This window comes from Eublepharis macularius, chromosome 8, assembly GCF_028583425.1.
Source record: "Eublepharis macularius isolate TG4126 chromosome 8, MPM_Emac_v1.0, whole genome shotgun sequence".
Lineage (NCBI taxonomy): Eukaryota > Metazoa > Chordata > Lepidosauria > Squamata > Eublepharidae > Eublepharis > Eublepharis macularius.
The window spans coordinates 22,740,845-22,754,967 of NC_072797.1; the positions used below are offsets into that span (position 1 = coordinate 22,740,845).

Below are 14,123 nucleotides of genomic sequence, written 5' to 3' on the forward strand. Positions count from 1 at the left end.
GCCTTCAGTTTGCAAGAACTGAGCAAGGCTGTCAATGACAGGACATTTTGGAGGGCAGGGTTGCTAGAAGTCAAAAGAAACTTGATGGCACATATCACACACACAAAACAGGGCAATGTTTGTTTTAAGTTTCTGCATTTGAGGTGCCGTTGCTGTATTGACTAGTCTCCTAATGAACCGCTGAACCTGCTGCAGAGATTCTGTAACGTATGCAGGAGTACACAGGGCAGTGTCAGTCAGACATACTGGGTCTCACTGTAAATCTGCATGAACTGAGCATGCCCCTTAGGACACACCAGATACTCTCCAACTACTCTAAATTTTAGAGGGGGGCTTTATTTTTTCTGCTCATGTCATTGCCGAACCCCAGATGGTCTGCACACAGTCCACAGTTTTCTGGGAAATCTTGCAAGCCTCACGTTTAGACCACAGTGAGCCACAGATAATTGTGGCAGCAAACAAGCTGCCTCCAAAGCAGAGCTTTTTGAAGAAGGGGCACCAGACTTTATAGAAGGAAGCAAATTTATCTAAGTCTTCCTGGTTTACTTTCTCAATGCTAGCTCCTGAACCTTTCTGTTCATGGTGTATGATAATGGAACTGAGCATTGCACAGTTAAAGACACTGTACTTAAATGAAGTGAAAAAATGTAAAAGAACTGACATGTGATATAATTAGCATGAGAAAACTAGAATCACGTGTTAGCTGGTAGATCATGAGCTGTGGTGGAGGCCCTTTGGGCTGGCTTTTGAAATTATACTTGCACACCTTGACCACTAGAGGTCATCATTGCACTTAGCATGTCAGAAAGGACAGTAGACACCAGGGAAGTTGTGATGAGACTGTGGCTCAGTGGTAGAGCACCTGCTTAGCATGCCAGGGGTCCAAGGCTCGCTCTATGGTAACTCCGGTTAAAATAATCTAGTGATAAGTTTGTGATGCTGGAGAGCTGTGGCCGGTCAGAGTAGACCATGCTGACTGTGAGAAACTAATGGTCTGACTCAGTATGTATGCCTGAAAGTTTCTTTTGCTGAAAGAAGGTACCAGTATGGGCTGCTGTGTCTGTTGGGGAAAAGTTCCAAGCTGGGAGTCAGGTAGAGAAATAACATTTAATAATAACATTTGATTTATATAACGTCCTTCAGGACAACTTAATGCCCTCTTAGAGCGGTTTACAAAGTATGTCATATTATCCCCACAACAAAACACCCTGTGAGGTGGGTGGGGCTGAGAGAGCTCCTAGAAGCTGACTCACTCAAGGTCACCCAGCTGGCTTCAAGTGGAGGAGTGGGGAATCAAACCTGGCTCACCAGATTAGAATCCTGTGCTCTTCACCACTAAAACGAATACATAAGGAAATGGAGGGGGAAGCTTATAAAGGGATATAATTAATTTTGAAAAAAGTAGGAGATATTAAACCTGGCCCAACTGCAAGGTACCAAATAATGATTTTATATATTCATATATATTGTATCACAATAACTATTAGGGGGGAAGGTTTGCCTTTGATGGTCCTTGGAGATGGTGCCTGCATCTTTATATACCATAAGGCATTAAGCAAGTTTGCTGCCATTGGACCTCCTGTGCCTTTTCCTCTTTTGCCCATTTCCTTCTACCTTGTGCCATTGGTTTCACAGTACAAGGGGAAGGAAAAAGGCAAAGAGGGGCAATGGAGATGTGACACAGGAAGCTGCAGCTTCAGTTGGTGCCTTTGGAATATTTCCAAGCACAGGCAATTGTCCCTGAGTGAGGGACCACGCAGTGCTACTGGAAAGATTTCCAAAGCCTTTTGGTAAAACCAGTGGCTTGAGTGAATGAGGCTGGAACTACACACCACTCGGTAGACCACTGGGTTTCCAACTTCATACGTGCCTGTCAGTACTGTCAGGGCTTTTTTTCAGCAGGAACGCGGGGGAACGGAATTCCGGAAGTCTTGAAAATGGTCACATGGCTGGTGGCCCCGCCCCCTGATCTCCAGACAGAGGGGAGTTTAGACCGCCCTCCGCACCACCAAGCAGCGCGGAGGGCAATCTAAATTCCCCTCTGTCTGGAGATCAGGGGGCGGGGCCACCAGCCATGTGACCATTTTCTCCAAGGGCAACCCACTGAGTTCCACCACCTCTTTTCCCAGGAAAAAAAGCCCTGAATACTGTAAAGCATAAGCAGGCATTTGCAGGAGAAAATGGGCAGGAGAGCCGAAGCCCTGCTTAACATTTCCTTGGCCACCTCACCCAACCAGAGTAAAAGCAACCTAGGGTGAAAGGGTGCTGGGATGGAGCACTCCCTAACATCAATTCTCCCCTGCAAACATGAGTTCGGGAGTGTGTATTTTCCAAGGTAACCCGTACCTCTAGTCTGAGGGTGCAGTTTATGAGTGGTTACACTAATCTGGTATTTTATGGTGAAATTCGAATAACAAGGGCTTGTTTTCACATTTTAAAATTTGATTACAATTTTAACAAGGTGGGTTTTTTTTTTTTGCTAATTCAAGTTCCTTGACAATCAAATTAAAGAAGAAAAAAAATCCAACCCTTCTCTAAAAATAATTCCTTCTAGGCTCTTGCAAAACAAGAGAAAATTGAGCTTGAGGATCAAGCCCTTAAAGAAAAACAGCTGCACGCAAAACTTGCTGCTGAAAGAGCCGAGGCTCGCTATAAGAAGCATTATTCTGTTTGTTGGGAAGTGGTTGAACAAATCATTGATTTAGCAACCAAAATAGGAGAATACCGAATGCTGACAAACAAGTAAGTAGTTTTACTTTCCTCAGTTTAGCAAAAAAAAATATAAAAAGTTGCTTTTCTAAAGTTGTAGGAATAGCTATCCCTTAAATACGATCTTTGGGGCAGAGACAGAACAGCAGAGCAGGGGCAGGTGAAACAAACAGCAACCAAGTCCAGCTTCTGATTTGTTTGTTTTCTTCATTTACACCCCACCTTTCTTCCCAGTCATATCCCAAAGCACCTTACATTGACCTCCTCTGTTTCAGCCTCACAACAACCCTGTGAGGAAGGTTAGGCAAAGTGTATGTAACTGGCTGAAGGTCACCCAGCAAGCTTCCATGGCAGAGTGAGGATTTGAACCTTGGGTGTCCCAGATCCTAATCCAACCCCTCTACGTCCCTCTACGCCCCTTTGGTGTTTTGGGGGGGGCAATCAGTGGGAGGGCTTCTAGTGTCCCTTCCCCACTGCCAGACCTCCTGAAGACACCTGGATTTTGGCCACTGTGTGACACAGTGTTGGACTGGATGGGCCATTGGCCAGATCCAACATGGCTTCTCTTATGTTCTTACACCACACACGCTTCATTCTGACCCTTTCCTGGATCTGCCAGTATTGGGTACTGATCAGTTTCGCTGCAGCTGCACTAAATTTCATTCCTGCCCTCAGTTCTTGCAATACAGCTGTGTGCACAAGATGAGATAAGCGTAGGGTGCAATGGAAGTTTCTTCCTTTCCTCCCTGGCTGGTTAGTGGTGTGGGAGGCCAGTGCGCACCTCCTTGCCACATTCATTGTCTCAGTCCATCTTGTAAAACAGAAAAGATTGGCTACGGCACTTCTCCTGTTGCCAGGATTTCCCTGTGGACTAGTCTACCAGAGATGGCAAGGACTGGTGCCTTTGCAGCCTTCTCAGAAGCTCAGGGTTGGATCTAGTGCAAAATTTCCACTTAATGCTAAAGCTTGTGCGAAAGCAAAAACGCAAGGGGAAAAAAGCCACAGTCGCTGTTCCTGCTAAGTGTAAATGTGTTGTATCCCCACGCACGTTTCACTTGCTCAAGTTCTTGTGCAACCAGTTTCTAAGTGATATAATATATAGGGAGGAAAGTGCTGTGTGTTGCGTAAATTGTGTGCCAGTGGAACTGCGCCAAGTCAATTAATGTTTCCACTTGCAGATCACTGGATCCAAGTCATGATGAGGCTTAACTAGTCAAAAGTGCTTTTGAGAACCAATGAATATATTTTTTAATTTCTGAATATTGGCTGGATGGCTGTCCCTGGTGGTTGTTGGAGGTGGCCAATAGGTTTTGTTCACCACTTTTATGTTTGTAATTCTGCTTTTAGGATTTTTAACTTTCTGTGCAGCTTTAAATCCTTTGTGTAGGATAGAAATATATGAACAAAACTAAATATACTATCTAGTCAAGCAGACCAGGCCATGCACACAAGTTGCTCATGCTACAGAGTAGCACCCCTAGGGAGGCAGAGGAGACCTCTTTGTTGGGCTAATGGTAGGGGTGGTGGGTCTCGCAAAAGAGAAAATGGATACTGCTTGCCAGCTGAAGGCCCATGAGGGCAGAAAGAAAGCCCTGCTGATCCTCCCCTTGAGCACACAAATGCCCCTGCAACATTTTTAAAAATCTGCACAGCCAATCAGATCTCCAGTGGCTAATCAGAAGCCCTGCTGCGCGAAAGCTCCACCTGGCCCTGTCCACTTGGTTGGCACTAAGAAAGGTAATCGATGGGTGCCACGGCACCCACAGGCACCATATTGCAACTGGTACAAAACGCAGCGGCACGCATCCTTTGGGGAACAAAGCATCCTTTGTTTTGCGCCAGCTGCATTGGCTGCCAGTGGAATTCTGGGTCAGGTTCAAGTTTTGGGGCTTAACCTTCAAGGCCCTTAGCAGACTGGGGTCAACATACCTGTGGGACTGCTGTTCCCCGGACGTTGCTCCATTTGGCCAATGAACACCTGCTGGTGATCCCTGGCCCCCAGGATGTTCACCTAGCCTTGACCGGGGCTTTTTGGGGGGGGCCTGGCAGCAAACTGGTGGAATTCTCTGTATGTGGAAACCAGGGCCCAGTGGAACCTGTTATTGTTCCACCAGCCCTGCAAGATAGAGATGTTCTGCCAGGCTTACGGTGGTTGAGGCAGGTGAATTATCCAGCCAGCCTCCTGCTGGGGGTTGAGGGGGGGCATTGAGCCCCTTTCCTTAGTCCTGTCCATTCAAACAGTTGGCCACCCCTACCCCACAGGATCTGAATGCTCTGGGCTGTGCGATATTAAGCGCTGCATCTTGAACTGTTTTATTGTACTTGTCGTTTGCTAGATTTTATTTATATTGTGGCTGTTTTTATATATAGGGAAATAATATGTTGTTATCCACTCTGAACCCACTTGCAGGGAGAACGGGCTACAAATTTAATTAATAAATAAATATTGGGGACCCCATTCTAGACTGTGACATTAGGCATTCTCATTAAGGTGATATTTTTGTTTCCAAGTTGTTTCATTTTGCTAGATGAACTAGGTAGTGGGTACATTTCCCCTGTTGCATAATGGTTTCGGGTTTCGTGTTGAATGCAATGCCGAAGAATGGGATGAATGTGGGTGTGGTTACTGTACAAAATGCAGTCGCAGGACTTTAGTATACCCAAGTTTCAGAATGATCAGTTGACAGTATCACTTTGATAAAATTTGATAGCATTCCTGTGCTTCAAAGCCAAGTTGTTGCTGCAGACGCCCCTTTCACCAGCTTTGACTGGGAGTACAAATGCAGAGAATCATGAGAAGAAATAGCAATCGAGAACAATAATCGTGACAACCCAACGAAATAAACACTTATAACAATTGCAAAAATATTCTTATTGTTATTGCATAATTCAATTTACCATTCAATATCTATCAATACTCACAGTCTTCATATACAGACCTGTACATAAGGTGCTATCTCACCGACGTTATTTTCAATATTCAGTAGTTTGAATGGGAGTTTCTGAATATTGAAAATAATGTCGGTGAGATAGCCATCTTTGAAAAAGACCCTGAAACGGGACCCCCCAGATCAACCGGTCTGCCCATTGGATAGTATAAATTCCAACCTGCATGTACTTGGACCTATACTTGAAGTTGGATCCTATGAACTTTTTGAGTGATCCTAAGGAATACTAATGGACTTTAAAAGTATCAACTGTTTATAGGTAGTATCACCATTGCTTTGCTCTAGCACTTTATGTATAGGTCTGTATATGAAGACTGTGTGTATTGATATATATTGAATGGCAAATTGCATAGTTCAATAACAATAAGAATATTTTTGCAATTGTTATAAGTGTTTATTTCGTTAGGTTATCACAATTATTGTTCTCTATTGTTTGACTGGTAGTACAGGCATAATATTCTGAAGGTGCATTTTCTGCATGGGGTATCAGACACAGTGGTGAACCAGCAAGTCTTGTTAAATTATCACTGTTTCTTCAAAAAGATGCATCTGACGAAGAGAACTGTGATTCTCGAAAGCTTATGCGACAATGAAGTTGGTTAGTCTTAAAGGTGCTACTGGACTCTTTTTGATTTTGCTACTACAGACTAACACGGCTAACTCCTCTGGATCTTCAAAAAGATGGAGTGCCTATACAAAATGAATGCCCTTTCAATTAATAGAATTTGCCTGGACCTGGAGATTGGAGACAGTGCTGTCCTGTGAATGAAAAAAACAGCACAGTCATCTTTTTAACTTAGATTATTTTCTATTCTGTCTTTCCACAACTCAGTCTGCAAGGCAGCTAGCATAAACCTTTAAAAAACAGAGCTAAAAATGAAATTGAAACCAGATTAAAATAATAAATCAAATAATTAAAACAGGCAGAAGAGCAGCAGTATTAAATAGCATCTGTGTAGAAGAGCTGCAGGGCAGCTGCAAAACCACCTGTCTCCAGGACTTCTTCCAAATAAGACACATTTGATCAAGCTCTAAATAGAATAAAGATCAAATGCATATGCTAGGAGAGACAATTTCACAGCCGGGGTGCCACCCACCACTGGGGAATGGTTCAGATGCAACACAAAACCATAGATTGGTATTACATGAACAAAGACGCGTGTAAGTTTTAATTTGTGTGCTTATGCATTTCAGAGTCAATTACTGCCTTCCACTTTGGCACAAACTATGGCTTGCCATTTTATCCAAACTTGTTTGTGCTTCCCCTCCAAACCATAGCATGGATGTTGGGCTGTAAAGGCAAAAACTCAATTACTCCTTTGAGCAGGCAAGAGAAAGAGAAAGGTGGAGGAGGGAGGGTTCATTCATTGGATATTATATCTGAACAGCAAGATCCTATCCTTCAAACTAACTGCCTAATGTATTGTCGAAGGCTTTCACAGCCGGAGAACGATGGTCGTTGTGGGTTTTCCGGGCTGTATTGCCATGGTCTTGGCATTGTAGTTCCTGACGTTTCGCCAGCAGCTGTGGCTGGCATCTTCAGAGGTGCTACACCTCTGAAGATGCCAGCCACAGCTGCTGGCGAAACATCAGGAACTACAATGCCAAGACCACGGCAATACAGCCCGGAAAACCCACAACAACTATAACTGCCTAATCTCTGAAAGTGAGCATACATGAGACAGGGCTTCTGGTGATAACCTCAGCAAGTGGGTATGTCCACACAGAAGGAAACAGTTTTTCAGATATCCCATACCCAAGCTGTTTTGGGCCATTTTCACACTGCTTACCGGCCCCGGAACATCGCACTGAGCTCCCAGAACGACAGCGTCTTCCTGGCACGATTTCGCACAAAAACTATTGTTCTCATGTGAAATCGTGCCAGGAGGACGCTGTCGTTCCGGGAGCTTGGCGCGATGTTCCAGGGTTTGCAGCACATGCAGAACATACTCCTTGAGGCATGCCTGTTTCCAAATGGAAGAATTTGTGTTCTGTAAATTCTCTGTTCTTGCAGAAGCATCAGAGATGAAACAAGCAGTTCATTTAGTCATAGGCTGATACTGGCCTTCTGAGCATTTTGTTGCTAATCAGGTTTGTTTTTTACTCCATTTATTGACACAGGACTTTCCAAATGCTGTCCAAACACACAAAAGTTAATATTCCTCAGTATCCTCCCATGTCAGTGTAGTTTCTCCTTGTATGGGTTCTATGGGGCTTAGGAAGCAAACTTTCGCACACATTTAAGTTTATATAACCTCAGCAAGTGGGTATGTCCACACAGAAGGAAACAGTTTTTCAGATATCCCATATATATATATATATATATATATATATATATATATATATAGCAGCAGATATATATATATCTATATATATATATAGATATATATATATAGCAGCAACCTTTATTGGCATTACATCCATGTTAACAAAAACACTCGACACAACCAGAACTCAGTCTACAAATACACAACTCGCCTCACATTTAAGTTAGGATTTTTTTTTTTTTTAAAAAAAACCCTTTTGTCACACGCTAGGGCACCCCCTGGCGGCGTTAGCGGTGGGGCGGGGCCACCTTGGCGGGTCCGTCCTGCGAGTGTCGGGCCGCCGTTGCTAGGTCCAGGGCACGAGGGTCCCTCCCCAGGTGGCCTCAGAAACAGGCGGCCCTTGTCTGCACCGGGGGTCCAGGCAGCACGTGGCTCCACCCAAACAACTGCGCCTTAAAGTCAGGGCAGCCGGTTTCCTTCTCCTCCTTGACCAGCCTGTGGAGCCTTCTTAAATACCTTCCTCCCCCTTCAGCTCCACCCCCTGTCCCATGCTCCCCCACCCAGGGCCATCCCTACCACCTGGGCCAGTTGTGGTCACGCCTGTCGGCCCCACCCAGCCCCAGCCCGTTGGTGGGCTTCGTGGGGTTTTCCCGCCCCCTTGTCTCTGTTGCCCTCCCCCTCCCTGACTGGCAGCTGGTGGGGCCTTTCCCGGCCCAGCTTGGCCTGTCCTGCCCCAGCATCCAGCCCGGCCTGGTTGGCTCCCTCCCCTCCCCGCCCCCGTTGCGGTGGGGAGGCGCCCGGGCTGACCAAGAGCGCCTGCACCGGCGTCCGCCCACTCGGCCCGGCCGGGAGCGGCCCAGCCCCGGCCCTTCCCCCGCCGGGATGCCGCCGCCACCGCCGGCGTGCAGCCCGATGCCGGGGCCGCTGCGGAGGCCGGCGCCGGCCAGCCCGGGGCCTCGGCCGGCGGCGCGGCGGTGGCGGCGGCAGCCAGCGCCTCGGTTGAGCGAGGGCCGCTCCGGACACCGCCCCATGGGGCCTTCTCCGCGGCCCCCCCGCCGCCCTCCGCTCGACCCCCAGGTAGGTGGCGGGGGGGGTTGCTGCCGGAGGGGGGGTAGGGGCCCGAGGAGTCCGAGGCCCCCGAGTCGGGCCTCGGACACCTTTAAACAATTAATACAACTTTTTTAAAAAAAAAACTAAACTCCTAAGTGCAACCATACGGAAACTTTAAACCAACAACGTCTTTGAAAAGGTAAAACAGTTCAGCTTGTTTGATTCCACCAAGTGATAGAGTCCTTTTTCATTCATTCGAAGCAACTGTAGCCCAGGCTTCTGTTTTCTTGTTGGGGAATTACAACCCTGTAAAAATAATATGATCCCAGTAACACCATCCAAACACAATACACAAACACCACTTTAAGTCATATTGTCCACATACAACATTTCTGATTATCTTATTCAAGGTGATAAGAGCATATTAATTACTATTCAGCTCCCCAGCAACCAATTTCTCCCTCAGCTGTCTGGCTCTTGTCACTGACTTCGCCCTATTGGGCTAAACCAATTACCTCATAGGGGTTGCATCAGCATTTATGCACACATGTGGGTATATGTGCTTATGTGCACTACATGTTTTCTAAAATAAGAGGTGCTAGAGCTCAAACCTGCTTGGAAGACATGCGTTGTGACCTAAATGTTCTCCTTCCTAATTAGATTTGTGCGGGCTGATTGACAATGTTCAGTGTGTGTAAGCACATATACCCACTATTTCCTATTCTCTGTTTTCAATGTTAGTATGGATATTCCTACATTTTTTTCCTACAGGTAGATCTATGCTAAAATTCTGTGTTGGTTTTATATGAGTTTTAATTGTTACAGCTTCCTCAAAAGAATCCTGATAGTGATCATTTGAGTGATCTTTGTTACTGAACCCTGCCCCACTCCAAGAAATATAGTTCCTAAGGTTCTCTGGGGTGTGAGAGTGACCAGTAAAAAGGAGCATAAAACGTTCGGCCGGAATCAACAACTCTACCCTCATGGATCTCCCAGCAAGGTCTCTTGCAATAAATATTCGTTTTCCCCTCATCTCTTTTGCCCGGAGACTTCATCCTACCCCAAAATTTCCTTCTAGTTACTGAAACTCCCATCCTTTGTATTCTCAGGGAGAATTGGGCTGCTCCCCTTCCACAAAGGGGAAGGAGGCTTATTTCCAGAGTACATAAATATATTACTACGTTTCCCAGCTAACATTGTGTCTCCCTCCAATTGAGCATTCTCGTGCAGAGAGATGCTTAGTTGGAGGTGTTATCTCAGCTTACTCGAAGGTTGGCAGTGATTGGAATAGACTTCCCTCTTAGAGGGCACTCCACAGTCGTAGTGCCTCTTTTGAAAAGGCTTGTATCTTCCCACCCTGCTGCACTTCAGATGGTGGATGAACAAAAAGCAAGGCTATAGATTCTGGTCTCAAAAACTGAGTTCATAATAGAGGAAGTGGCCTTTAAAGTGTCCTGGTTCTAGAATGTTTAGGGCTTTAACTATCAACACCAACTCTGTGAACTGGTCTCCGAGAGACAGTGAAGTGGATATACTGTCAGAGCTATATGCTCCATTTGGTAGGTTCTGGTTAATAATCTGGCAGCCATATTTTGGACTAGCAAGAGCCAAGTTAAACCCATCCTTCTCTTTTTTTTCCTAGCCCATCGCAGTTCTTCCTATCAAGTGCTCAGTGTACCTGAGTCCTTGATAAGTTCTGGTCCCAATGGCTGGAAAGACCTCCAGGTATAACCTAAAATACAGGAGGTTTGCAGGAGTGGAATTTGTAATCTAAAAAAGGAGCCATAGCCAGAGCTCAGATCATAGTTTATAAGACAGTTGATGGCAAGATACAGCTGAGCAGGGCGGGACAGGATGGACCAGGCCAGGCAGGGAAGCAAACTGATTGTATTGAGGGTCACCTGGTGGCATATCTCAATTATTCATTACCTGACTGATAAGAATGAAGCAGGCCATGGAACTAGGCATCTGGAAACAATGTGGGATTGGCTGTCCTGGATCACCTGACTACCAAAACCTGGAGGATTTTTGTACAGCTGTGTCTGTTGCCTAAGCAGACATACCAACAGTTTCCACCTCCAACCCATGGCTTACGTGGTAGAGGGTACAGGGAATAAGTGCTTAGTAGAGATGGACACGAACCAAAATATAAATCAAAGTTTGTGACAAACTGGGCCGGTTCGTGGTTTGTGAACCAGCAGTTCATCAGAAATCATTTCTGACGAACAGCCACGAACTTTAGGCTGGTTCGTTTGGTTCATTTTTTGGTTTGTCACTGCAGACAGCCTGGCGCCGATCAATCAGTTTCCTAGGCAACAAGGGGATGGACTGCTTGCAGACCTTCTGCTGACCCGGAAGTGGCCTTCTGCTGGCCTGGAAGTGATTATTTGCTGACCCGGATGTGATGTTTTCATGAACCGAACGAACTGGTTTGTGAACCAGGGCAGGTTCGTGAAAGTTCATGGTTCATGAAATGCGACAAACCACGAACCGCACAGTTTGGGTTTCCCCCCGGCTCATGCCCCTCTCTAGTGCTTAGCCCACAGGGCTTCCTTCTTGAGTATGCTAGTGCTTTATGCGTCCCTGGTCTGTAATTGCCTTCTAGTGAACAACCTACTTCCTCAGGCTTTTCCCACTTTTTAAGGCATCTTAAAAGCTGGGCATGGGTGAGGGTTTTTTTCTTGAGAAAGGTACGAGGAGAGTAGAGGTAGAAATAGAATACATGGAATGGTTCCCTAGAGTTACTGCTCTTGCCTGTGAACAGCCAGTACACGTTGGTCCTTGCTTCAGGCTCTCTTAAACTGTCTTGTAGCTTTGGAGACTATTGGATAAGAGGATTCCTTCCTGATCAGAGGGAAATACATTACTTGAGTGAACACACAGAGCAACAGATGTTCTGTCTGTGTCTGGAGAACATGTTGGGTCTTCTTCCCTGCAATGTAGTTCATGCTTCAATTTGTTCCTTCTTGTTGCATCTTTGCTGTTGCTACTGATTGATCTTCCTTTTTACAAAGCGTGGTTCAATCAATCTGACTCCAGGTTTGCTTTGCTTGATTTCCACAGCTTAATCCCAGCAAAGCTGATGCGTGACTGGAAGGAGCTCTTCTTAAAAGGAAAACCAGTTTATGAGCAAGCTGTGATCAACCCTTTGCCACCTGAGCCAACCCCTCAGCAGCTTGTAGAACTGGACAAAATGAATTTTCTAGATGAAAAAGATTATAATGACTATAAGGTACTCCCAACTGACATGGCATAGTGGAAGAACATAAATGGCTTGTAAAAAAATCATTGCTCATGACTGCCACCTGTTGTCTGTGATGCTACATAGGTTTGATTGACAGTTTATTAGACTTTTAATACACATTTTCACATGGTTCAATGTACTTCATTCATAATCTGTTTTTCTGGGACTAGATGACACCTCAATTCATTGCCATTTTGGAAGGCTGTGCCATCACATTAAATATTTTGTTGTTCTGCCAAAAGTACAGTTAACATCAGTATGCAAGACCATCAAAGTTGCAATAAGAGCAAAAACTACTACTATTTAAGTAGACATTAAACTGTAGTACATTCCACTGTGCCTGAAAATGTAACATCAAGGAATATGCAAAACTGAATGCAAAATAAACATTGTGTCTCCCAACATGAGTAGTCTTGTTTCATACAACATCCTTGGTATCTGATTTTTTAAAAAAACACAGTTAGTAGATTAGTACTTTCTAGACAGATTCTTGGTATTTTGTGTTCAGCTAATTTTAATATCGCGACGTATATATAAGGTGGTTCTGAGAAATAGCTCTTATCATTATCATCTCCATGTAGGAATCTTACGTGAAAACAGAGCTAGAGTGAGTACATGATGTCTCTGCTATGATTATAAAACTAAACTCTCAATATCTTTTTCTTTTGATAACCATTTTTATGTAGTTATTTTCCATATTGCCCTGACCTGGATAGCCCAAGTGAGCCTGATATCGGATCTCAGAAGCTAAGCAGGGCCAGACTTAGTTAGTAATTGGATGGGAGACCTCCAGCGAAGACCAGGTTTGCAGAGGCAGGCAAAGGCAAACCAGCTCTGTTAGTCTCTTGCCATGAAAACCCCACCAGGGGTCGCCGTAAGTCAGCTGTGACTTGAGAGCACTTTCCACCACACCACCACTTTCCATATTATTGATTCATTATCAATTGGGCTGCCTTCAACAAAAGTTTTTTATTGGTTTGAGATCTTTTCTATTTTGAGTCTCTGATGTATTTTCTCTGTAAATAGCATTTTGTTTTTAAAAAAAATCTTGTTAGGGAAACCATTACCACATATTTATGTTCTCTTTGTGCCCACATCCTGAATTTAGTACATTTTATTTTTGTGTTATGTTAGGAGTCGGTGTGGTGGATGCTTTATATTTTCTTGTGTTAATTCATTCTTTGAGGTTTTGCTTCTGCAAATGAAAGCTGTTTTCATGATTCATATAAATGCTTTATACTTTTGAACATGGCTTTCCTTGGAAGAGCAATTTTTTTTTCATTTGGAGGGTAATACATATGCCACTTAAACCGCGTCTTATTTTTGGTACTACACTAGTGTTGACCATTGTTGAATTGCAACATGAAATCAGTGGGCACATCCCTGATATTTTCAGTAGACCTAGTTGGCAGACTAGTGCCCAATCCATGTTTCTAGTTCATCATGGTCACTGCTTTCTCTAGAACTAGATTACATGCCATGCAGATTGTGTGGTGGTGATGGTGGAGAATGCCCTCAAGTCATAGCTGACTTATGGTGACCCCCTGGTGGGGTTTTCAAGGCAAGCCACTGACAGAAGTGGTTTGCCATTGTCTGCCTCTGCAACCCTAGTCTTCGTTGGAGATCTCCCATCCAATTACTAACCAAGGCTGACCCTACTTAACTTCTGAGGTCTGACGAGATCAGGCTCACTTGGGGTATCAAGGTCAAAGTATTCTGATCATGTATGGATACAGTAATTGAGCAGGATGAGTAGATCATCTTTATAGGAACCATGTTGGTCCTGCATGCCCCAAAGATTAGCAGTGTAGATGTGGTTATATCTGCATTACTTTTACAACATGGGATTGAACCATGTAGCAATGGCAGATTTGACACACAGGTATAACATACAAATCAGGTTCT

General features: G+C 44.8%; 1 protein-coding gene across 1 annotated transcript in view; it reads left to right on the forward strand.

The window, feature by feature from the left end:
• SPEF2 (sperm flagellar 2) overlaps positions 1-12,551 on the forward strand; it is a 35,993-nt gene extending 23,442 nt beyond the window's left edge. Inside the window, exons 9-10 of the mRNA XM_054987321.1 lie at positions 2,555-2,742; positions 12,038-12,551. Of these exons, the coding sequence (XP_054843296.1) occupies positions 2,555-2,742; positions 12,038-12,230 (381 nt within the window). The 3' untranslated portion in view covers positions 12,231-12,551. The remainder of the gene's footprint in view (positions 1-2,554; positions 2,743-12,037) is intronic.
• Positions 12,552-14,123: the final 1,572 nt, after the last annotated feature.